The following is a 23,781-nucleotide window of genomic DNA, read 5'->3' on the forward strand; positions in this document are numbered from 1 at the left end:
GAGAGAGATTTAAATCAAATAGGTAAAAAATAACATGATAAAAACTAGCTAAATGCCCAGGGCTGGGGAGCTGGTAATAAAACCTTCGACTCCGACTCTTTTATTTAAATATCTATATAGGTGTTGTACTACATGCACGGTATGGCTGCTTGGGATTTTTGTTAATGTTTATCATTTATGGTCAGCTATTATGGATTTGGCATTTGTGTTCTTTGTGTGTGACTGAGGTATTCTGTTAGCAAGATATTTCTATGCAGCATTTTCTAGTAATTTGGCTTGTTCATTTGTCTTGATGGTGGAGGGGATATTTGTGAGGGGGAGGGAAGACCGGGGTTTTGTTGATATTTGTGATTTATAAAATGACAGTTGTACAGAATATTGTTTCTTGTTATACTTTAATAAAATGATTTCAATATAAAATCATAACTATTCAAGGCATGTGCAGGTGGGATCAGGCAGTGTTTGTGGGGGTAGGGTTGGGGACAGATTTTGTCCCCATGTCATTCTCTAGGTGTCACTTCCGTCAATATAAATATCATAAAATGTATTTACATCTTGCAGTCAACATTACAGCCTGTTGGCTGGATACCATAAAAAATGACATGGGAATGAACATCAAGCAATTGAAAGAAGCTGTGGAAAACAGGGAAGCATGGCAAGGACTGGCCTACAGAGTATCCAAGGGTCGGACACGACTGAATGGATAATAGTAGTAATCATCAAAGAACTTGATATTAAATATATTCTAAAAGTAAAACATATCCTGAAAATACGAGTTAGGCAAATTATTATATATGAAATAAGAAATGTAAGCATTATAATATTTGCATGGCATACAATTTAGCTCTATTAGGAGTTGGTACATTTTCCCTGACTCAGACTCCAGTAACTGAAAAATTGCTTCTGACTCCCCGACCCTGTAAATGCCTGCCTATCTTCTATGATAAAGTTCATGACGAGATAATCAATTTGAGCAGTTAAAATCAATAGTTGATTAAACACAATTTAATTTCTTTGCATTGATTACTTCATCACTGTCACGTTTGTTTGTTGCTTGTAGTAATAATAATAATAATAATAATAATTTTTATTCTTATATACCGCCAAAGCCACATAAGTTCGAGGCGGTTTACAGCAAGAGGCGCTGGACAATCAGCGAAGAGATTACAATCAAAGTCAGCAATACAATCTTACTTAATAAAGAAGGTGAAAGCTATAGAGTTCTTAGGGTTACTGGATTGAATAAGCAGTGCTGAGTAGATTCTTAGTTAACAAATCGATTGAACAGACTCGTTTTTAATAGTTTTCTAAAATTGAAGTAAGATGAGGAGAGCGTGAAAACGTTACTAAGCCATTTGTTCCATTTGCCTGCCTGGAAGGCAAGAGTTCTGTCTAAGAATCTTTTGTAGTGGCAGGCTTTTATTGTCGGATAGGTGAACAGATGAATTCTTCATGTGGGCCTAAGATAACTTGCCAGATTGAAGTGGGAAACCAGGTAGGTGGGGGCCAGACCAAATATTGATTTATAACATAGACTAGCGAACTTAAACAGGATTCGCGCCTCTAGGGGCAGCCAATGGAGTCTTTGATAGTAGGGGCTTATGTGTTCCCATTTTTTCAGCCTAAAGATCAGACGAACTGCCAAATTTTGAATGTTTGCGTTCCTAAATAAAAAAAAAATTGAAATAGAATACTTAAATATCAAAGACCCAACTATCTCTGTTATTACCTCATTCTTCACACTTGAATAATATCACTCAAATGAAGTGTGCTGGAAACTGGAAGCAGCTTTATAATGGACCTAGTGACGCAAAGAAAAATTGGATGGGTGTCACTAAAATGTAACTAGATATTGCATTATGATTAATCATTACTGAACAAAGTAATATAGTAAGCCATAGAGATGAGGGAGGTCCTAGAGCACTACTCATGATGTATCACAGTGAAACTTGGCACATTTTGCTTTTGGTTTGTCAGTTGTCTTCATACAACTTACAGTGCAAAACATTTTATACTGAAAAATGATCACAGCCAGGACCTCAAGAAGACATGGCCTTGTAGGTTACAAGCATGCAGAACTGAATTATTCCCTGGTGCTTATCTTTGTGAAAGTCTTCCCACTGAATTCTGGGATTAAGTAGTCTTCTATTCCTCATGGAAACCAGACCTAGAACCTGGAACAAAAGTTCAAATTAAGGGCCTTCAAGCAAAATATTGGAGAAAGCACTGTGAGGAGGGGGATTCCTGTGTTCACGGAATCTTTCAAAGTGCAGGAATTCAGCAAACAGGCCTCTGATGTCATATCAGCAGGAAAACTGTCTGTATATTATATAGACTCCTCCCACTGCCAAAAGCAGAGAACTACCGGTACTACTGGCTATTTTGAAAGATTCAGAGATTTTTTTTTCAGCGGCAGTGGACAAAAAATCAAACAGGATGCTAGGAATTATTTAAAAAGGGATGGTTAACAAGACTTAGAGCTAGATTAACTAACCTGTTTTCCGGGGGCGATCCATGGCCGATTCCAGCAGGCCCGACGAATTCACAACACAAACTCAAATTAGGGCGATTGGAGGAACGCTCCCCTCCGACCGCATGGATCGTGAGTGTGCGATCCTGACGCATGCACAGACCATCTGCTTTCCTTGCAGATGGTCTGCACATGCGTTTTGTGTACGGGTTTTTTTTTTTTTTTTTTGACTGGTAGGTTGTATTTTGTTTTTTTTATGTGCGCCGACTCTCCTGCTTTTCCTTTCCAGCCAAGCCCTGCTCTTGCTGCCCAGACTCTCCTGTTCTCTGCCGCCCTTCTCCGCAATGCAGCCCCGCTTAAAATCACAGGCTCGCACTGTGGGGAAGGGCAGCAGAGAGTCAAGGTGGCATTTTTCCCCACAGACTCAGCAGGCTGAACCTTAAGCTCTTTTTTTTTTTTTTTTTCGGGCCCCGACTCTCCTGCTCTCCCCACCCCGGCGGCAGCAGCCTCTTAACTTTCGCCAACACTGTCAGCTGGTCATGCCCTGCTCTCTGCCGCTTTCCCTGCAGTGCAAGCCTGCGGGTTTAAAGCGGGGCTGCACTTCGGCGTGCAGCCCCGCTCTAAACCGCAGGCTCGCACTGCAGGGAAGGCGGCAGAGATCTAGGGCTCGGAGCAGAGAGAACATGAGGGAGAAAACAGGGCTGGAAGATCGCGACTGGACAGGCTTCCATTGTTGCATGCAGGAAAACCCCCCTCACCCCCCCCAAGACTGAAGATCGGGGCAGAGTGCAGGGCGGCAGTGGAAGATCAGGGCAGAGTGCAGGGCGGTAGTGGAAGATCGGGGCAGAGTGCAGGGCGGCAATGGTGCAGGAGAGTTGGCAGAGACATGTGCGACTGGTCCCCAGCAGTCGCTTCTTCTCTTGTTTGGTGAATCGCGTCCCTGCCTACTTTGCATGTGTTTCCCCTCATTTGCATGCACGGATTTGAAGCGGATCGCAGGAGAGGTTAGTGAATCGGGGCCGGAGGGGAATCTGGTCGCAAAGGGGTTGCAAACCAATTAGTACACAATCGGTTTGCTTTTGACTCTAGCCCTAAGAATGTTATAAAGCCCCTGTATCGCTCCATCATGCGACCTCATCTGGAGTACTGCATTCAGTTCTGGTCTCCTTATCTCAAGAAAGCTATAGCAGCATTAGAAAAGGTTCAAAGAAGAGCAATCAAGATGATAAAGGGGATGGAACTCCTCTCATATGAGGAAAGACTAAAACAGTTAGTTTCAGCTTGAAAAAGAGACGGCTGAGGGGAGATATGATTGAAGTCTGCAAAATCCTGAGTGATGTAGAATACCCGTGGATCGATTTTTCACTTTGTCAAAAATTACAAAGACTAGGGGACACTTGATGAAGTTACAGGGAAATACTTTTAAAACCAATAGGAGGAAATAGTTTTTTTCACTCGGAGAATAGTTAAGCTCTGGAACGCATGGCCAGAGGTTGAGGTAAGAAATGTTTGGACAATTTCCTGGAGGAAAAGTCCATAGTCTGTTATTGCGAAAGACATGTGGGAAGCCACTGCTTACCCTGGATCGGTAGCATGGAATGTTGCTACTCCTTTGGGTTTTTGCCAGGTACTAGTGACCTGGATTGGCCACCGTGAGAACGGGCTATTGGGCTTGAAAGTCCACTGGTCTGAACCAGTAAGGCTATTCTTATGTTCTTATGAACTGCAGTTGGAGTAAGAAGGAGAAGGGAGAAACAGCTTGTCTCTCTCTGGTTAATAGTTTTGTGGGAGCTGACAGAGAATTTCCCTAAACAGCTGGTTACCTTTATCTATATAGCTCTGGGGATCAGTGTTCCAGAACCCTGAATATACTAGTAAAGGGGGATTTTCTGTTTGTCCTGTTTACCCTCTTTTTACCTGATAGTGTTCTTTTGGCCTGCCCCCCTATGCACATAACTAGCCAGGGGTTACAGCTCCCAGAGCAGGAGGCATCCTCTTTGTAAGATGGAAGTGGTAATAAGGAGATTCCCTCCTTACCTGGAACTCCATTGCTTTGCAAGGATTCAGCCCAACCCTCCAGATACACCTAGTGAGTTAGATTTTCAGGATCCACACAGTGAACATGCATGACATGTGCAGTGGAGGTAGGACATGCAAATTTATCTCATACGTATTTATTGTGGATATTCTGAATACCTGACTGGTGTGTCTGGGAAGGCTAGGCTTAGAAACCCTGGCCTAGAACCTTAGCAGGATAGGAGCTACACCCCCCTGGATTGTACCCCATTGATCCAAAGTTATACATATTAGGTTTAGCAAGGTCTGACAGTGACCGAATAAGGAATAAGATTGCCGACAACATAATGCTAATTTTTAAAAAGGATTCTGAGGTAATCCAGGAAACAGCAGATTGGTGAGCCTGATGTCCATGCTGAGCAAAATGACAATCTATTATAAAGCACAAAAGTACTGAACATATTGCTAGTCATGGGACAAAAAAACAACATAGAAACATAGAAGATGACGGCAGATAAGGGCCATAGCCCATCAGGTCTGCCCATTCTACTGACCCACCCCCAAGTCTACTATCCTAGGGATCCCTGGTGACAGGTTCCCTTGGCTTAACCCTCTAAGGGATCCCACATGGGCATCCCATTTGCTCTTAAATTCTTGTTTCATCAATCTGAGATGGTTTCTGAAGGCATGAATAAGCATGTGGATAAAGGTGAACCAGCTGACAAAGTGTGTCTGGATTTTCAGAAAGCTTTTGACAAAGTCCCACCTGAGTTTTCTGAGGAAATGAAAGAGTCCTGAAACTGAAGGCAATCTCCAATTGTGGATTGGGAACTGGCTGAAAGATAAAACATAGAGAATAGGGTTAAATGGACAATTCTTTCAACGAAGGCAGGTAAGTTGTTGAGTACTCCAGGGATCTGTGCTCTTAACATATTTATAAATGATCTGGAAATGGGAACGATGAGCATAGGAGCCATTTTTTTTTTTTAAATTATTGAGGGTGCTAAAGCTAATGGATATTATCTTTCCTTGGACACAGTCAAGGACTTTGTTCAGTATTGAGGTGCTCAAGCACCCACAGAGCTTGCTCCTGTTATAATGAGTAAAGTGATTTAAATTTGCAGGTGACAGAAAATTTTCTTTTTTTTAATTTTTTTATTTTTTTTTAATTCTTTATTTATATTTAACATGAAAACAATCAAGAAAAAACTTTCTTGTTCAGATTATTGAGAAAGACATTACAATATATAATAAATGGATATAAAATACAAAGAAAATAGTTTTCTTAATCAATCTTTAGTCCATTATTTATAGATCCAAGAATGTTAATGAGTGAAAAAAAGAGGAAAATGGAATCATCCAATTAAACAATAAGATAGCGATTTCCTGACTGTGGTTACAGGATTAACTACTAAATTAACTACTAAAATAACATCAAGTTAATTTAGTAGTTAATCTTTTTTTTAATTTTTATTTATAAGTTTAATACATTTGTAATATCAAATGATATCTGATTTGGGTTCTTCAGAAAATTTTCAAAGTTGTTAAATTACAAACAGATTGTGAGAAACTGCAGGAAGATTGGGCATCCAAATGGCAGATGAAATTTAGAGCGGTGGTGATTTTTATTTTTTTTTAAACCAAGGTGTTCTTTTATAAATTCTTGTTAGTAAAGCCCATAAACTATTAAGGTAACCTAGTAGCAGCCATGGAGAACCCTTTTGAGCATCGGAGGTTGAGCTTCCTTTGAAGTAAGACTGGCTTTAACCAGTCTTGCATGCACAGAAAGCTTTTGAGCATCAGGGCCACAGACCGTAGACGTCTGCCCAGCATTGCCAATAGTTCTTCATAGCTGGCGTCATCAACTGAGCACCACTTGACACATCAACACACGTGTAGCCATTTAAGTTCTGGTTTTTATACCATCTGTTTTTAAATTAGGGATCCTGAATTCATCCCATGCCTTTTTGAATTCCATTACTCTTTTTTGTCTCCCTCACCTCCCTCGGGAGGCCATTTCAGTCTTTCACCACCCCCTTTGTGGAAAAGTATTTCCTAACATTTTCCCTGCAAACTCAGTTCATGTCCACTAGTTTTCTCTGGAAAATATTTGTTTCTGTAATAATACCTGTCAAGTATTCAAATGTCTGTATCTTATTTCTCCTTTCCCCTAGGGCAAACTTTCTCGAGACGCGGCACACTAAAAGTGATGTCATCACGTCGACGTTTGTGCATGCGCAAAGGCCCTCCAGACGGTCCCTGAGACGCCAGTGGGGGGTGCCAGTAGGGAAGAGGACCGGAGAGAAGAGGCGCCGGTGCCAGCTGATTGCCTACAGGACTTGCCTCTCACCATGAGAGGCACATCCTGTAGGCCAGTGGTCTCAAACTCGCGCCCCGGGGGCCACATGTGGCCCGCCAGGTACTATTTTGAGGCCCGACTTGTATGTTACCATTGTTCTGGAACGTTGCCCACCTCACTGCTGTAACCTCACGCAAGCGCTTTCCTGCATCTTTCTGCATGTTGCACTTCTTTCAGCTGTGTATAGCTGAAATTATCAGAAGCAATTAAGGAAATATTTATAAACGAGTTTTACCTCATGTAAAGTTGTCATTTCTTTAATAAGACATTAACTATTTTTTTCTGTGGCCCTCCGAATACCTACAAATCCAAAATGTGGCCCTGCAAAGGGTTTGAGTTTGAGACCGCTGCTGTAGGCAGTCAGCCAACGCCTCTCCTCCTCCCCAGCGGCACACCTGAAATCTCAGGAGGCACACAGTTTGCGATACACTGCCATAGGGTATACATATTTAGGTTTTCAGTCTCTCTTATACAAGCCCCATACTGTTTTTGTCACATTCCTCTGAACGGGAAGGGGCAAAACGCGGACCTCATGGACCTGACGGACCTCGCGGATCTAAACCCGTACGGCCTTAAAAATCTGAGGTCCGTGTCGGTCCATGTCCGTGGCGCTTGTAGTTTCTGTCGCTGACAGACCTTGATGAGATTTTAGCACTGACGGATCCATCTCAGCATAGGGAGGGAAAAGTGTTAGGATCCGTCAGCGGTAAAATCTCTTCGAGGTCTGTCAGAGCCAGAGACTCGTGCTGGAGTTTGGCGACTTCTTTTCCATAACGCACGTCCAAAACCTATGTCCCCGCTCTCTTGGCTTCTGCTCTGCCGCTCCAGCACTAGTCTCTGGCTCTGACAGACCTCGAAGAGATTTTAGCGCTGACGGATCCTAACACTTTTCCCTCCCTATGCTGAGAAGAATCCGTCAGTGCTAAAATCTCATCGAGGTCTGTCAGCGACAGAAACTACAAGCGCCACGGACACGGACTGACACGGACCTCAGATTTTTAAGGCCGTACAGGTTTAGATCCGCGAGGTCCGTTAGGTCCGCGTTTTACCCCTTCCCCCTCTGAACTGCTTCAAGTTCTTTTACATCCTTTGCTAGATACAGCCTCCAAAACTGAATACAATAATCCAAGTGGATTCTCACCAATGATTTATACAGGAGTATCAATGCTCTTTTATTCAGCTGGTTATACTTCTCTGTTCAGCCTAGCATCCTTCTGGCTATGACCATCACCTTGTCACACTGTATCGTCACCTTCCGATCCTCGGACACGATCACCCCAAAGTCTTTGCATATCAGCCTCCCATCTCCTGGCATATAACAGCTCTCTTGGATTTTGCTCCTCAAGTGCATCACTCTGCACCCACTGCTTGCCCTTGCGAGTAAGCAGCATAGAATCTTGCAACTTTTGGGGATTCTGCCTGGTACTTGTGACCTGGATTGGCCACTGTTGAAAAGAAGATTCTAGGCTTCATGTATCTTTGGTCTGATCCAGTATGGTAGTTTTCAGATGTACTGTGTAATGGCTAGGAGAGAGGTTCTGGGCCCTTGAGCTGCAGTAGTTTAACTAAGAGGAAACCCAAGATTAACTAATTCTCATATTGCTGATTCTGTGGGGTGTGCCTTTCAGGATTTCTGGAACAGTTTTAGATTAGATTTAGATTTTATTAACAGGTTATAGTCCACATATATCCAATGCAGATAAAAAACAAACATAGACGAGTGTAATAATAATAAAACAAACATAAACATCCACATAATCAGACCAGGCAGCAGTAAATAATTTAAATTAAACACAGAGGTTGGTCAAACTGGATGGACCATTTGGGTCTTTATTTGCCGTCTTCTGCCATGTTACTATGTTACAACAGGAGCCCCTAGCTTTAAACAAGGCCCTTTCATTGGTTTGGTCTCATCTCTCTGGTTCTTCCTTGGAGATTCTAATGGCTAGTTCTGCCTGTTCTGGTCTTCTTTTTTGTACTGCAAACAAAACAAAACTGCAGATCTGTGCAAGACGTAGGCAAAATTTTATTGTGACAAAATAAATATATGTAAACCATTTTACCAATCAAGTGACCCGACACGGTCCGTGTTTCGGACAAACCTTTTTGCGACGTTTCTTTGCATTTGGTGAATTCTGACATCGTTTACATTTTGCTGCTACTCTACAATTTTTTGTGACTTTTTTGTTATCCTTTTTTACCATGGACCCCTGACGAAGGTTTGTCCGAAACACGGACCGTGTCGGGTCACTTGATTGGTAAAAGGGTTTACATATATTTATTTTGTCACAATAAAATTTTGCCTACGTCTTGTACAGATCTGCAGTTTTGTTTTGTTTGCTCTCGGTTGTTTTTTTGCTGCAGTTTAGGTCGGGACCTCCCTTTTCTCCTTGTTTTGCTTCTTTTTTGTACTGTCACTAGATTCAAATTCCTGTTTACTGATTGTCAGGGTTCCAGGAACTGTGCTAGTTCAACTAGTGTTCCCCAGGTATAAAAAAACTACCACCTACCAAACACCTGGAACAAACCAACTGAATCTCATCCCACCCAATATCAACAACAAGGGAGTATTGAGTTCTGTCCCTAGTACAACTTGGGAGAAGGTTTCAAGTTTATTCATGGCTTGATATACCGACCATCACATGTATCTGGGCGGTTTACAATATTAAAAATTAGAAAGGTCTAATAAAATTTTTGATTTAGGTAAGATAAAATAAAAAGAGGGTAAACCTAAAACTATGAAGAATTAAGACTGATTAGAAATGAGAGGTTTTAGGGGCTAAGGAAGTTTTAATTACAATCTATATATATAAAATCGGAGGTATGTATGTGTGTATGTGCCGCGATCACGCAAAAACGGCTTGACCGATTTGAACGAAACTTGGTATGCAGATCCCTCACTACCTGGGATGATATGTTCTGGGGGTCTCGCGGCCCACCTGCACACGTGGGCGGAGCTACAAACATAAAATCAGATTTCACCCATTCATGTCAATGGAAAAAATGTAAAAAGCTGCCATTCTCACAGTAATTCAAAAATGGCTTGACCGATTTGAACAAAACTTGGTATGCAGATCCCTCACTACCTGGGGTGATATGTTCTGGGGGTCTCGTGGCCCACCTGCACACGTGGGCGGAGCTACAAACAGAAAATCAGATTTCACCCATTCATGTCAATGGAAAAAATGTAAAAAGCTGCCATTCTCACTGTAATTCAAAAACGGCTTGACCGATTTGAACGAAACTTGGTATGCAGATCCCTCACTACCTGGGGTGATTTGTTCTGGGGGTCTCGCGGCCCACCTGCACACGTGGGCGGAGCTACAAACAGAAAATCAGATTTCACCCATTCATGTCAATGGAAAAAACGTAAAAAGCTGCCATTCTCACTGTAATTCAAAAACGGCTTGACCGATTTGAACGAAACTTTGTATGCAGGTCCCTCACTACCTGGGCTGATATGTTCTGGGGGTCTCGCGGCCCACCTGCACACGTGGGTGGAGCTACAAACAGAAAATCAGATATCACCCATTCATGTCAATGGAAAAAATGTAAAAAGCTGCCATTCTCACAGTAATTCAAAAACGGCTTGACCGATTTGAACGAAACTTGGTATGCAGATCCCTCACTACCTGGGGTGATATGTTCTGGGGGTCTCGCGGCCCACCTGCACACGTGGGCGGAGCTACAAACAGAAATTCAGATTTCACCCATTCATGTCAATGGAAAAAACGTAAAAAGCTGCCATTCTCACTGTAATTCAAAAACGGCTTGACCGATTTGAACAAAACTTTGTATGCAGGTCCCTCACTACCTGGGCTGATATGTTCTGGGGGTCTCGCGGCCCACCTGCACATGTGGGTGGAGCTACAAACAGAAAATCAGATATCACCCATTCATGTCAATGGAAAAAAATGTAAAAAGCTGCCATTCTCACAGTAATTCAAAAACGGCTTGATCGATTTGAACGAAACTTGGTATGCAGATCCCTCACTACCTGGGGTGATATGTTCTGGGGGTCTCTCGGCCCACAACTCTATGTTGCTTGCTCAAGGGTGGGTTCACCCAACAATTTATATGTTCTTGCTCCTGGAGGTTAAACTAAAAATGTTGTTTATAATCACGTTTTGCGTTAGTTGTATTGTATTCATTTTGTCAAATATTTCACATTATAATTTGAATATTGTACTTTTTATTAAGCTGTAAAACAATAATTTCATTCACCACTATAAAGTATCTTTATTTGAATCCATTTACAGTGTTATTGCTATAATTAAATACCCGTGCAACGCCGGGGCATCAGCTAGTGATAAATAAACATAAAAGGAAGGGTAGAGGGTCTTTCTGAATTAGTCTGCTGTACATCACACTTGGAGCCAAATCCATCTGATTCCAGGAAAGCACTATGGAGAAAATAACAGAGCGTAGGCTTCAGAAGCAGGGAAATGGATTTCTCAAATTTTCTTAAACAGTGGCAAAACATATTCTTGCCCACAGGGCATGGATTCGGCACTGCCAGGAAGGTCAAATACCACATGTTGGAAAGGTCAGGAGGTCAGTCACTTAAACCTCCAGGCAGGGCACCCTGCAGCCCTAATTCCAGTCAAGTCCAGGCAGAATGAAAGGAATGAAAATCTTGACGAGCTCTGTGGCTATGACAATCCTGTAGTTCCGGGTTTTCATTTTGAAATATCAGGGCTAGGAAGACATGGATGCACTTTGTTCTCAGGGAGATAGCACTGAGGGAAAAGGCAGATAAATCCTTTGCTTATTATTTATCTTAATAAGGAGACATTGAATGATACTAGAGGGGGGAAGGGAAGAAGTACAAAGTGCTGCCAGTAGAGAATGAAAGCATGTGAAGGAGTGAGAAAGAGGAAGGACAAGATGTAAAAAACACTTGAAACCATTTGATTTTATTAAAAGAATTCTCATGTCAGTGATACTGGGGACCCAGTTGTTAACCAAGACAATATCTGGGGAAGGAAGGGAAATAATAATAATAATTTTTTATCCCAGGACAAGCAGGCAGCATATTCTTGACTGATGGGTGACGGCACCGACGGAGCCCCGGTACGGACAATTTTAGAGTGATTGCACTCTAAGAACTTAGAAAGTTCTAGTTAGGCCGCGCGTGCGTGAGTGCCTTCCCGCCCGACGGAGGCGCGCGGTCCCCAGTTTCTTAGTTTCCGCGGAGCTAAAAAGTCGCGTGTTTCCAACGGCTGTTGGAAAATCCTTTTTTTGTCGCCTTCCCGCTCGCGAGTTCATTTTCTTCATGAAATTCTTCACGTTCCTTTTTCTTGTAAAAAAAAAAAAAAAAAAGTCTATTTTTTTTTTACTTTTTTCGGTCGGCTCCGGATTCTTCTATACTGCCATAATCTTGCGACTTCTAGGCGGTTTATATTGAAGAGAGCTGGACAATCAGTGAGTTACAATATGTAGAATAGTCAGTGAAATTATAGTAAGTAGAAACTTAAAAGAAATGCAGCGAATTACAATGTACAGTTTGTTAAGAATTTCAGAGGGGACATATTATGGAAGAAGCAATGGAATATGTGTAATTACTATTTAGGTGATAGATCTGTCGAATAAGGCCGACTCTCCTGCCCAGAAATATCAGTATCGAGGTTACAACCCCATATAAAACAACCATTAAAATTAAAAATAAAACTGTAACTTTAAAAATAACTTTAAAAATAAAACTGTAACATACGTGTACGAATTCATTCATGTGTAAGAATTCATTCCTGTTTTATATGTTCTGCAAAAAGCGCATGGTGAGCCTGTGGTTTTAACCCGCAGGTTTAAAGCACGTTCTGTTCGATAAGTGTCCATAGTCTGGCTACACAAAAACCTTAATTCACTGCGTCAGTCACAAATCATTTCTTTTTAAAAATGTCCAACTAGTAGGACCAACAAAAGTAAACTGCAGCCACCCTCCCCCTTTCTTTTGAGCTCGCTTATGCTTTGCGGGCAGCGCATTCGTTGCCCGCCACCGACGTGCGGGAATTAACCCTGCACACTAACTATGTAGTGCAAAGCGCATGCATAAATAGCATTAATAACCAACAAGGATACTCTGCGCATGCGTTTCGATGGCTCTTACAGCGATCTGTGGGATCGCTATAGGGCGTGCGTCCGATCAGATCATTTGCATGTGGAATTTGGTTGCGAATTGGTCGCTCGGCAAAAATCGGCCAAGAATCGCCCAACAACAATCCAGTCGGTAAGTTTAGTGAATCGGGCCCTAGGTCCTGAACACATCACAAATTCAACTGACTATTAATAATAATAATAATAATAATAATAATTTATTGTTTATATACCGCCAAAGCCAAAGTAGTTCGAGGCGGTTTACAATAAAAAAGAGCTGGACATACAGCGAAAAAACAATGAAGTCTTTGAGTACATGAATATTTGTACAGAGTATGGTAACATTCTAGATGCGGGTTTACAGTAAAAGTTATTCGAGGCGATTTACAACAGGAAGAGCAGGTCATACAGTGAGGGAATAAGCAGTGAAAACTTTAGGAATTCTTGGTCAATAGGAAGTAGATCGAGGCAATTTACAATAAGAAGGGATAGGTCATACAGTAAGGGATAAGCAGTGAAGACTTTAGGAATTCTTGGTCACAAATCGGTTGAACAGGTTGGTTTTAATAAGTTTTCTGAAGTTGAGGTAGGATACCTGCAGAGAAAGTGGGGAGTTTTCAAATACCCATGTACCTAAGTATGTGTGTCTGTGTTGGAAAGGATAGTACTGGGATAATCACGATTGCCAAGTTTAATTATCTAAATTTCAAGAGCAGGGACTTATGGACCTGAAAATTAATTAAGAGAGGCAAATGCTGGAAGTATGGCCTAGGGAATCCATTACCTATGAACTCTACCCCTACTTTAGTTTTTCAAACCCTACAGCCTCATTCATTCTGAAGAATATTGCACTTCTGTCTGATATTTATAAGCCAGACTGTGCTTGATTAGATCCGATTAAATGAGCTTTAGCTTATTAACATCATTCTGTTCAATATCCAGTGACCACAACTGGAGACTCACCCTCTCTGTACAGTTTCAGTTTTAACTATTCTGAAGTAGTGATCTCAAACTCAAACCCTTTGCACGGCCACATTTTGGATTTATAGGTATTTGGAGGGCCTCGGAAAAAAATAATGTCTTATTAAAGAAATGACAATTTTGCATGAGGTAAAACTCTTTATAGTTTACAAATCTTTCCTTGTGGCTAAGTCTTAATAATAATATTGTAATATATAGCTAAAGAGACATATGATCAAGAAACTGTTTTATTTTATTTTTGTGATTATGATAAACACACTGAGGGCCTCAAAATAGTATCTGGCAGGCTGCATGTGGCCCCCGGGCCGTGGGTTTGAGGCCACTGCTCTAAAGGGATGCCAAAGGCAACAAGAGCTTTCTATTCCCTCCCCCAAACAAGCTATAAACTCTGGTACCTAGGGATTAAGTGTGCGTGAAGCATTCCTTCCTTCTGTGGTTGGAGCTTCTTTCTCATCCTCTTGTAGATGACTGGTTGGATTTGGGTGCACTTTTTATGGGCCATGCTTGGGGCTGCCCCTGGCAACTCCTCTCCGGGTCTGGAGGGAGTGAAGAGGTAGGGAGAAGCATGTCTGTCCATGTTTTCTCCTTTGCTGGTTTTGCAGGTTCTTTGGAAGATGCCGAAGATAGGCTGATAGAATACAGTATGAGGGGTGGGATGATTTCCCTTCCTTCCCCAGATATTGTCTTGGTTAAGAGCTGGATCCCCAGTATCACTGACATGAGAATTATTTTAATAAAATCAAAGGTTTCAAGTGTTTTTTACATCCTGTCCTTTCTCTTTCTCAGTATGAGGGGTGGGCAACTACTCAGTCTGTACAGTGTGAAGGCTTCCAGATGAGGCACGGGACGTGCAAGGTGCAATTAGTACTATTATGGGGGCAGGGTCTGGGATGGAGATTGGGTAGAGATGGGCGGGGTCTGGCCCATGACTTAGCCCCGTGTTCCTCAACCGCCGGTCCACGAACTGATGCCGGTCCACAGAATAATTCTTTTATTTCTGCCGGTCCATGGGTGTAAAAAGGTTGAAAAACACTGATGTAGGTTAGCAGGGGATCTGCCATGAGCTAATTCCAAAATCTCTAATCTTCTGCTGCATGTTTATATTTTTGGATGAGAGGTTTGTGGTTTGGTAGGTCTGCAGTATTGACGACTCATAGATGAGAGTCTCTTACTTAACATAGTGCAATTATTATGGGAGAAGAGAAAGGAAAATGGTAAAACCAGAGGGCATAATTTGAGGTTGATGGGTGTTAGGAAATTCTTTATGGAGAGGGTGGTTGAAGCTCCTGAGGGAGGTGGTGGGGAGGAAAACAGTGACAGTTCAAACAAGCATGGGATGAACACAGAGGATCTCTAATCAGAAAATAATGGGTAGATATTGACGGAACTAAGGCCAGTATTGGGCAGACTTGCACGGTCTGTGTTCCATATATAGACATTACATTACATTATTACATTACATAAGTGATTTCTATTCCGCTTGTGCCTTGCGGTTCTAAGCGGATTACAAGTTAGAAGACTGGACATTTCCAGTAGCATTGCAGTACATATAAACAAGAATGCGTTAAGTTACAATTGTTGTTCTGGACTTTTCCAGGATAAATTGGTAGTAGATAGTAGATAGTGATAGGTTATTTAGACGAATAGAGATAATATTGTCCGGATTCTGTTGTTTAGACGAGTAGAGATAATACTGTTCGGATTCGGGTGTTGCTGGTGGTGGTGTTTGGGTAGTCATGAGAGCATTATCTTAAACTTTTGTGAGGTTATGATGATGGGAAGTGTTTTTTGAAGAGATGAGTTTTGATTTCTTTTCGGAATGCTTTAATGTCTATTGATTTGGTCAGTAGATTGGTGATGGTAGTATCGATCTTTGCTGCCTGTGTCGCTAAAAGGCTGTCGTATAGTTTCTTTCGTCGTGTTCCTTTGAGAGTGGGGTGAGTGAATAGGCTCTGGGTTCTCCTTGATCTGTGTGAGAGGTTACGGTGTAGTCTGTTGTTTAGGTAGCTGGGTGCTGTTCCATGTATTACCTTGTATAGTAGACAGTAGAATTTGAACTGAGATCTTGCTTTTATTGGTAGCCAGTGTGAGTCTAAGTATGCTTTGGTGATGTGGTCGTATTTGCCTAGTGAGTAGATGATTCTGAGGGCTGTGTTCTGAACTGTCTGTAATTGTTTTATCATGTAATTTGGGCATGATAGGTATAGGCTGTTACAGTAATCTACAATACTCAGTACTAGGGATTGTACTAATATCTTGTATTGATCTTTGTTGAAGAATTTTCTTATTTTTCTTAGGTTACGTATTGTGAAGAATGCTCTTTGGATGATTTTGTGGATTTGAGACTGCATTGTGCAATTTCTGTCTAGTAGGATTCCCAGGATTTTGAGTGTGCTTTGCATTGGGTACTTGATTGTGTTTACTTCTAGTTCTGTGAGAGATGGTTTTTTTTTCCCTTTCCAGTAGTAGGAATTTAGTTTTTTCCGAGTTCAGTTTTAGTTTATGACTTGACATCCATTTTTCTACCGTTTCCATTATCATTTTCAGGTAGTTTGTGGATAAGGGGTCTTGAATATTAAAGGGGAGGAGGATAGTTATATCATCTGCGTAGCTGAATGATACTGTGTTTAGGGCGTCTAGGGTTATGCCTAGGGATGCTATGAAGAGGTTGAATAATATGGGTGATAATGGTGATCCTTGTGGTACTCCACATGGGTTTGACCATGGGTCGGATATGTGCTCTTTTGATTTGACTTTGTATGTTCGTGTTTTGAGGAAGCTTTGGAACCATTTGTGAACATTACCTGAAATTCCTATTGCGTCTAATATCTGGAGTAGTGTGTGATGGTCAACTAGGTCGAATGCTGCAGAGAGATCGAGTTGAATGAGAAGCAGCTTGTTTCCTTTGCTGAGGTGTTGTCGGGCAATGTCTAATAGTGATACCAATAGAGTTTCTGTGCTGTGGTTGGATCTGAATCCAGATTGTGATGGATGTAGTATGTGATGGTCTTCAAGGTAGTTGGAGAGTTGTTGTGCGACAAGGCCTTCTGTTATTTTAATGTATAGAGGGATTGAAGCGATTGGTCTATAGTTTGCAGGATTATCTATAGGACCTTTGGGATCTTTTAGGATAGGTGTAATTATGATTTCTCCTAATTCCGGTGGGAAATGACCTTCACTTAGTGTTGTTTGAAGCCATAGTGTGAGGCTAGCTTTAAATTTGGTGGAAGCTGTTGCTAGTAAGTATGAGGGACAGTTGTTCAAGTCACATGAGGATTTGCTGTATTTTTTGTAAAGCCTGTTCAAGTCTGACCATTGTATCATTCAGTTGAGGATGGGCTGGGGAGGGCTTCAGTGGCTGGGATGGTTAAGATGGGCTGGCGAAAGCTTTGACGGAGACTCCAGTAGAAAGAATCTAAGCACACTACCAGGCAGGGCTTTGGGTTTCTGGCCCAGAAATATTAAGAAAAAGGATCATTTTAATTAAATGATTAATTTATGGAGCATATATGGTTGGACAGACTAGATGGACCATTCTGGTCTTTATCTGCTGTCATTTACTATGTTACTATGTTTTTAGTACTTGGTAGGACTTTAATGTTAAATGTAGATGACCATGGGTGCAATGCTATTGGTTAATATAGTGTGCTTGGTAGGGTTGGTAATGATGGGATAAGATGCTCTTGCTTTTGTATGGACGCACTAAAAATGGTCACTTTAGCCGAGTGGGTCGCTGTGGGGCTGATTCATTGTCTGATTTTAAAACAGCGATCGATATATGACCGACTTTGCATGCAAATGAAATTCGTGAAAGTCGGTGTAATCTCACCCCACCAGTCGCTGGAAAGCGACCTTTCACACATGCGCAGAGCTGGCAGGGGAAGATCCGAAGCAGTCTCTTACCGCTCAGCTGTTCGGGGCAGGAAGCCTTTTTTCAAAAATGGGCAGAGATGCTGTGCGTGTCTGTTTTTTTGGTTTGTTTGCATGGGAGAGTTGGAGAATGTACAAAAATGCACGGAAAAGCATGTGGTGAGCCATTGTGTACATCAGGTTGGCAAATTAGGTCGTTGTTAACCCAGTTCAAATTGCTTTAGCGACGGTTGTTAGATGATTGGACAGTTTAGTTCATCCAGGCCTTAGTGTTATGTATTTGATAGGATTGTACGTGGGTAAATAAGTAGTTGGGACATTCTTAGTTAAAGTTCGCCCAGTAGGATTTTAGTATTGGATGGTGGTAGATTACATGTTCTTAGTGCTACGTGCTTGACAGAACTGTAGTATTAGATACTGGTGGGCGGGTGAGACATTGGTTAGTGTGTTTTGGCAGGCCTGATATGTTGAATGCTGATGCGGTGAGTCATTCTTAGTTAGCTTTGGGTGTTTGGTAGGGCTTTAGTGTGGAGCACTTGGGTAAAATGCTTTTGGTTAGCATTTAGATCTAAGCAAAGCTTGTTTGATTTTTTTTTTTTTTTTTTTTTAAGTACTAGCTGGAAGTTCCAGTTGGTCAGGGCGAGCAACTCTCAGATAAGGGGGGTGGAAGGAGAAATTTTTCTGGTGATCACACAGACTTTCTGCTGATGCCACTGTTAATTCAGTGTGAAATGTGTTTGAATGCATGTACATCTGTTATTTCTGTGTATGTTCATAGTCACGGGGGTCATTGCTCTCTATTGTAATTTCTGATTATCTGTAAGAGGTCTGTAATCTTTGAGTACGTTTTACATACACTTGACATTTATCTTTATAATTGCTCTGTTTACATAATTCAGCCCTTTGTTTACATTTCTGTCACTTTATTTACAGTTTTACAATATTTACTTTTTCCTAATTCCTTCCTGTTTCTGCCCTCCTCTCCCATTTTATACTTTGTTACTTTCCTCAGATTCAGGAAATTGTTTTGGTCAGACAGTTTGCATATGTCTGAATGGTTAAAAATTCTCTTACCCTGCAGTTCGCCTTGGTTTTGCTTTTCTGCCATTAAAGCCAGAGAGCTGATAAGAAAACATTAAAAGATTAAAATATCTAATTGTGTGTTTACTCTCATATTTGCTTTTCTAATTTCTTGATTCCCTCACCCCCCCCCCCCTTTGGTGAATTGAAATTGTGACCAATTGGAGAGCAGCTGCAGGGCATTCAGCTTTTTGGTTGGTGGCCTAGATCCTCAGCTGCTTGCTGATTGGTCTTTTCGCAGGAGCAGGTCCTCTTTTCTCCTGCCACCTTTCTGAATTATACATATTTTATAGGGTTTTAAGTGCATCATCACTTCTTGTTGGCAGGGTAGGACCTAATTTAGTTGAATCATTTCCAGTGTATGGTAGACCACAGCCTCACCACATTCCCCTGGTTGTCATTCTGAATATCTCCCTTCGTTTCTTTCCCTCCATCTTCTTGGAGGTGTTTACTCCTCTGAAGCTTGCTTTGCAGTCATATATATGCTACAGCTCTGCTTTGTCTTGTTTGTCTCTGTCTGCTCTCATTAGAAATTTAGATCATGTTTTTCTTATATTCATTTTCGTAAATAATTGAAATCATATTCTCAAAATTTTGTTATATTTGAGTTCTTTTAGTTTTGAGTTTTAATTTTGTTACAGTTTATAATTCTAGACTGTTGTCCTTCTCTTGTTTGCTGTTAACCTGCTCTGAACTTAATTTTAAGGATAGAGGCGGGCTATAAGTATCCATCATCAATATCTTCTCCGATACAGCTTCAGCTTAACTAACACTATTTTTAAAAATCTGTAAAACATTTCAGGACAGGGGTATCTGCTCCTGTTATTTCCACCTCCCTCCATTGTGTGGCTTAGGGGAAACTACATACTCTTGTGTCTGCTGCAAAGTAAATAAATACATAGTATATCTAGCTTATAAAATGTATAAATACGTTGAATGTCGCCGAACCCACCACCTTATCACTGTGTATGAATTTTGTGGAAAAAGTGTTAATAAATGGGTTCCTTGAAAAAGAACTTCGAAACATGGTCCATGTCGGGACCTGTTGAAAAACTTTTACAAGCTAAGTGGGAATTTTCTTTCCCCCCCTTTTTTGCCATTGAAAATAGCTGTATTCACTTTTTGAATAGCACATTTATTAACACTTTTTCACAAAATTCATACACAGTGATGGGGCGGTGGGTTCGGCTTTAGGAGCCTCAGCTCTTGGTCGAATTACACAATTCTAAGTATATGTGAAATTCAACGCATTTATACATTTTACTAGTCTTATAGCAAGTTACATTAACAGGTGCTAGAATATATGTGTGTGTGTCTGTCTTTATTTCTTTCTCTCTGTCCTTAACTGCTTTCTGTATTTGTCTTTCTTTCTTTTTTCTTGGCTGTCCACCACCACCCCTTGCCTGCTCCTCCTGTCCATTCTCCCTTCCTTTTACCTCCCCTGTGCCAACCACCACCCCTTCACTGTTCCCCTTATCCAGCAGCAGCCCTTCTCCCTTTGTTTTACCTCCGCCCTGTCCAGCAGTAGGCCTCCCTTCCTTTTTCTTCCCCCCAGTCCATCAGCACCTCTTCCCCTTTCCATCAGCACCTCTTTCCTACTCCCCCTGTCTAGAGTAGGCCTCTCTTTCTTTTTCTACGCCCCCTGTCCATCAGCACCTCTTCCCCTATCCATCAGCATCTCTTTCCTGCTCCCCCTGACCAGCAGTACACCTCCCTTCCTTTTTCTGCCCCCCTGTCCATCAGCATCTCTTTCCTGCTCCCCCTGTCCAGCAGTATGCCTCCCTTCCTTTTTCTGCCCCCCCGTCCATCAGCACCTCGTCCCCTGTCCATCAGCACCTCTTTCCTGCTCCCCCTGTCCAGCAGTATGCCTCCCTTCCTTTTTCTGCCTCCTGTCCATCAGCACCTCTTCCCCTGTCCAGCAGCACCCCTTACCTCCGTTCGCGTCTGCCCTCTGCTGACAGCCACCTCAAGCCGCTGCGCACGCCTGAAGCCAACAGCCGCCTTGGTAGCAATTCTGCCATCCCTACCACTGCCGCTGCTTGAGAAGCCCGCCGGTCAGCATGTCTGGGGCTTGGGAGGAGGAGTCCTGGTGTCGTGCATGCGCACTCCCGCCGACCACAGCCCTACAGATCAGGGAACACGGCGGTAAGAGTGCGCATGTGCGCTTAGCATTTAATTATTATAGATAATCTAGGTATACTACGTATTTATTCACTCTCATTTTAGGAGTCTTATTCAGTAGTGTTATATTACATTAATTTGACTTCCTAGTTTTTCATGCTTTAACAGACAAATTTCCCTACTTTATTTATTGTGACTAATGCTGCAAAGTAAAGCCAGATTCAGTCTCGAGAACATTTTTTTGGCAGAGTGTATTTTTGTTGCCAAAGTTATAAATAAAGTTGTTAAAAAACAAACAAACAAAGAAAAGAAAGCAACTTCTAAAAAGGGGTTACACAGCCATGCTGAGGGCCTTGAGTTTGATTTCTGGTTCAGGCCCTCCTCTCTCAGGTCAGCTGGCGATTCCCAGCCCCTTGTGTGGGGGATGGAAGTCATAGTTACTGCGTAGTGCTGACACTCAGTGACTAAATTTAGGCTTCAATACTCCTTCTATGTAGGGTTACCATTTTTGGGGCCACAAAAATCCGTAGACATAGCCCCACCATGTTCCAGTTCCGCCTTCAGCTCTGCCTCATTCTGCCCCAGCCCCAGCTCCTCCCAGTTCAGTCTCTAGCCCTGCCCTCCAGAAACCTCCTCTCTTCTTCTCCGACAAGCTCTGGTTGCGTCTGGAGGGCCTGGAGCATGCGCGGATGTGTGTGATGTCATCTACACATACTCGGATGCCCTCCAGATGCGATCGGAGCTCATCGGGCTTTCCAAAATCCGGACAAACTGCTGGGTTTTGGAAAGTCTGTCCAGGACCCCGGACAGTCCTCTAAAAATAGGACATGTCTGGGTTTTTCTGGTTGTCTGGTAACCCTACCTCTATGTATTGACTGGGTGCATGCAAATTTTTTCTCATGTGAGCGACGTGTTCTGAAAAATGTTTTATGTGAGCAGCAAGTTCTAAAACCCAACAATTTTCCAGATTTGCGAGTATTTTTGTGAGCAACCTAGAATTTATGAGCAATTGCTCATGTGCTCAGCTCAGAGCAGGGGTGTCAAAGTCCCTCCTCGAGGGCCGCAATCCAGTCGGGTTTTCAGGATTTCCCCAGTGAATATGCATGAGATCTATTCGCATGTACTGCTTTCATTGTCTGCTAATAGATCTCATGCATATTCATTGGGGAAATCCTGAAAACCTGACTGGATTGCGGCCCTCGAAGAGGGACTTTGACACCCTTGGCTTAGAGGGAACATAGCTTATGATTAGGGTTTGATGAAAGTACCCTGAGGTTTGGTCCCTGGTCAAAGACTGCCACTGCAATGCTTGGGTAAAGTGGGGAAGGGGGTTGAAAATAAGAGAACCCTCATTCCCTGGTATCTGCAAGTGAAGGCTTATAGTGCCAGATCCAACCCTCATGCTGGATGAACAGTAGATGGAAATGGCAGGATAACAGGAGTAAAAAAAAAATTGAATTCCAATGAAATTACAAAGTGGTGAGAAGTCAGTAACAAAGGCATTTTCAAAATTCTGCTGAAAAAATTAGAGCATAGCGGTAGCCGTCAGTCCAGCCCAGCCGTTAGGCATATTTTTGTAGCCAGGAGACCTCTGGATAGTTGTTGTTCATACCCACTGCTCCCATTGTTTGACTGAGGAACCCCATATGTGTTCAGTACATTTTGAGCTCCCTGGTGAGTGTCTGGAGTTTGTGGGGATCTTGCTCATGATGTGGAGATTGCTGTGTGTTGATAATTGTAGCCAGGGAGGGGAGTAGAAGAGAAGGTGCAGGGAGAAAGGAAGTGGAACGAGGGATTTGGGAATTCTTAGCATGGTAAGTGACTTTGGCAGTCATTCAGAGATGTCATTAGTTAATGGACCCAGAGAGTATGGGAAGGAGAGAGTTGTGGGGAGGAGGCTAGAGAGTCTTTAGTGAGGGGCATGGGAGATTCAATGGTTTTATAAGAGGGCTGAGCCTTCTGTGGGACTAAAGATATTCAGCACTGGGTTTTCCCTAATTTGGTGATAAAAGCAGCATCTCCTTCTCATCCTTTTCCAGCTTTTGTTTATTTCTCAGCTCCCTTTTGTGACCGTCTATATAATTTTTTTTTTTTTTTAATAACTCTGCTTTCCTTGGTTGGTTGTTGGATCATGGCTGGCTTTCCTGGGCCTGTGGAGGGGAAGCGGGGGCTGGGACTGGGACTTTGTTGTATACCTTGCATTTCATGGAAACAGTTTTTGAATCTGAATAGCATTAGCTTCCTGGTACAGACAAGTCTTTTTCAACTCCCTCTGTAATCCCACTACCCCTCACTTTATTTTTGTACATGTTAGGCTTCAGCTTCGGTTTCCTCTGTGCAGTAACCAAAGATATATCCATTCTTTAGCTGACAATAATAGAGAACCCATGAAAAGGAGAGAACACATTCTGTGCTTTAAATGGAACTTTCTCTCTGCAGGAACTTGTAGATAAGTGTTTTGAACTCGCTCTCTATAATTGACCCTTTTTGCTGCACCAGAGTGACTCCCTTGTCCTCACCCTTCCCCATGTGTTGCCTCTCTAATAAAGATTTTCCCTCCTGGATCTTTGTAGGAACCCAGCAGCCGCAGCCTAGTCACTCTCCGAGTGGACCTCCGGGGATTCTATCTCTACTGGAGTGGACCCAGCATGGTAAGAACTTGTATGTTATGTACTGCAAGCAGAATGGCAAATCTGTGGCTTCTCTGAAGCCGTCCTGCTTTTGCTTCCAGAGCCCATACCTTCTTAGGGGGCAAGGGGGCCATACCGGCCTGGTACTGCTGCACATGCAG

At 42.3% G+C, this 23,781-nt stretch overlaps 1 protein-coding gene across 1 annotated transcript in view; it reads left to right on the forward strand.

Annotated features, from left to right (window-relative positions):
- The window catches only part of PLCB3 (phospholipase C beta 3), a 121,793-nt gene that overhangs the window by 11,559 nt on the left and 86,453 nt on the right, over window positions 1-23,781 (forward strand). The window contains exon 2 of the mRNA XM_033953599.1: window positions 23,564-23,641. Within this exon, the coding sequence (XP_033809490.1) occupies window positions 23,564-23,641 (78 nt within the window). The remainder of the gene's footprint in view (window positions 1-23,563; window positions 23,642-23,781) is intronic.

This window comes from Geotrypetes seraphini, chromosome 8, assembly GCF_902459505.1.
Source record: "Geotrypetes seraphini chromosome 8, aGeoSer1.1, whole genome shotgun sequence".
Lineage (NCBI taxonomy): Eukaryota > Metazoa > Chordata > Amphibia > Gymnophiona > Dermophiidae > Geotrypetes > Geotrypetes seraphini.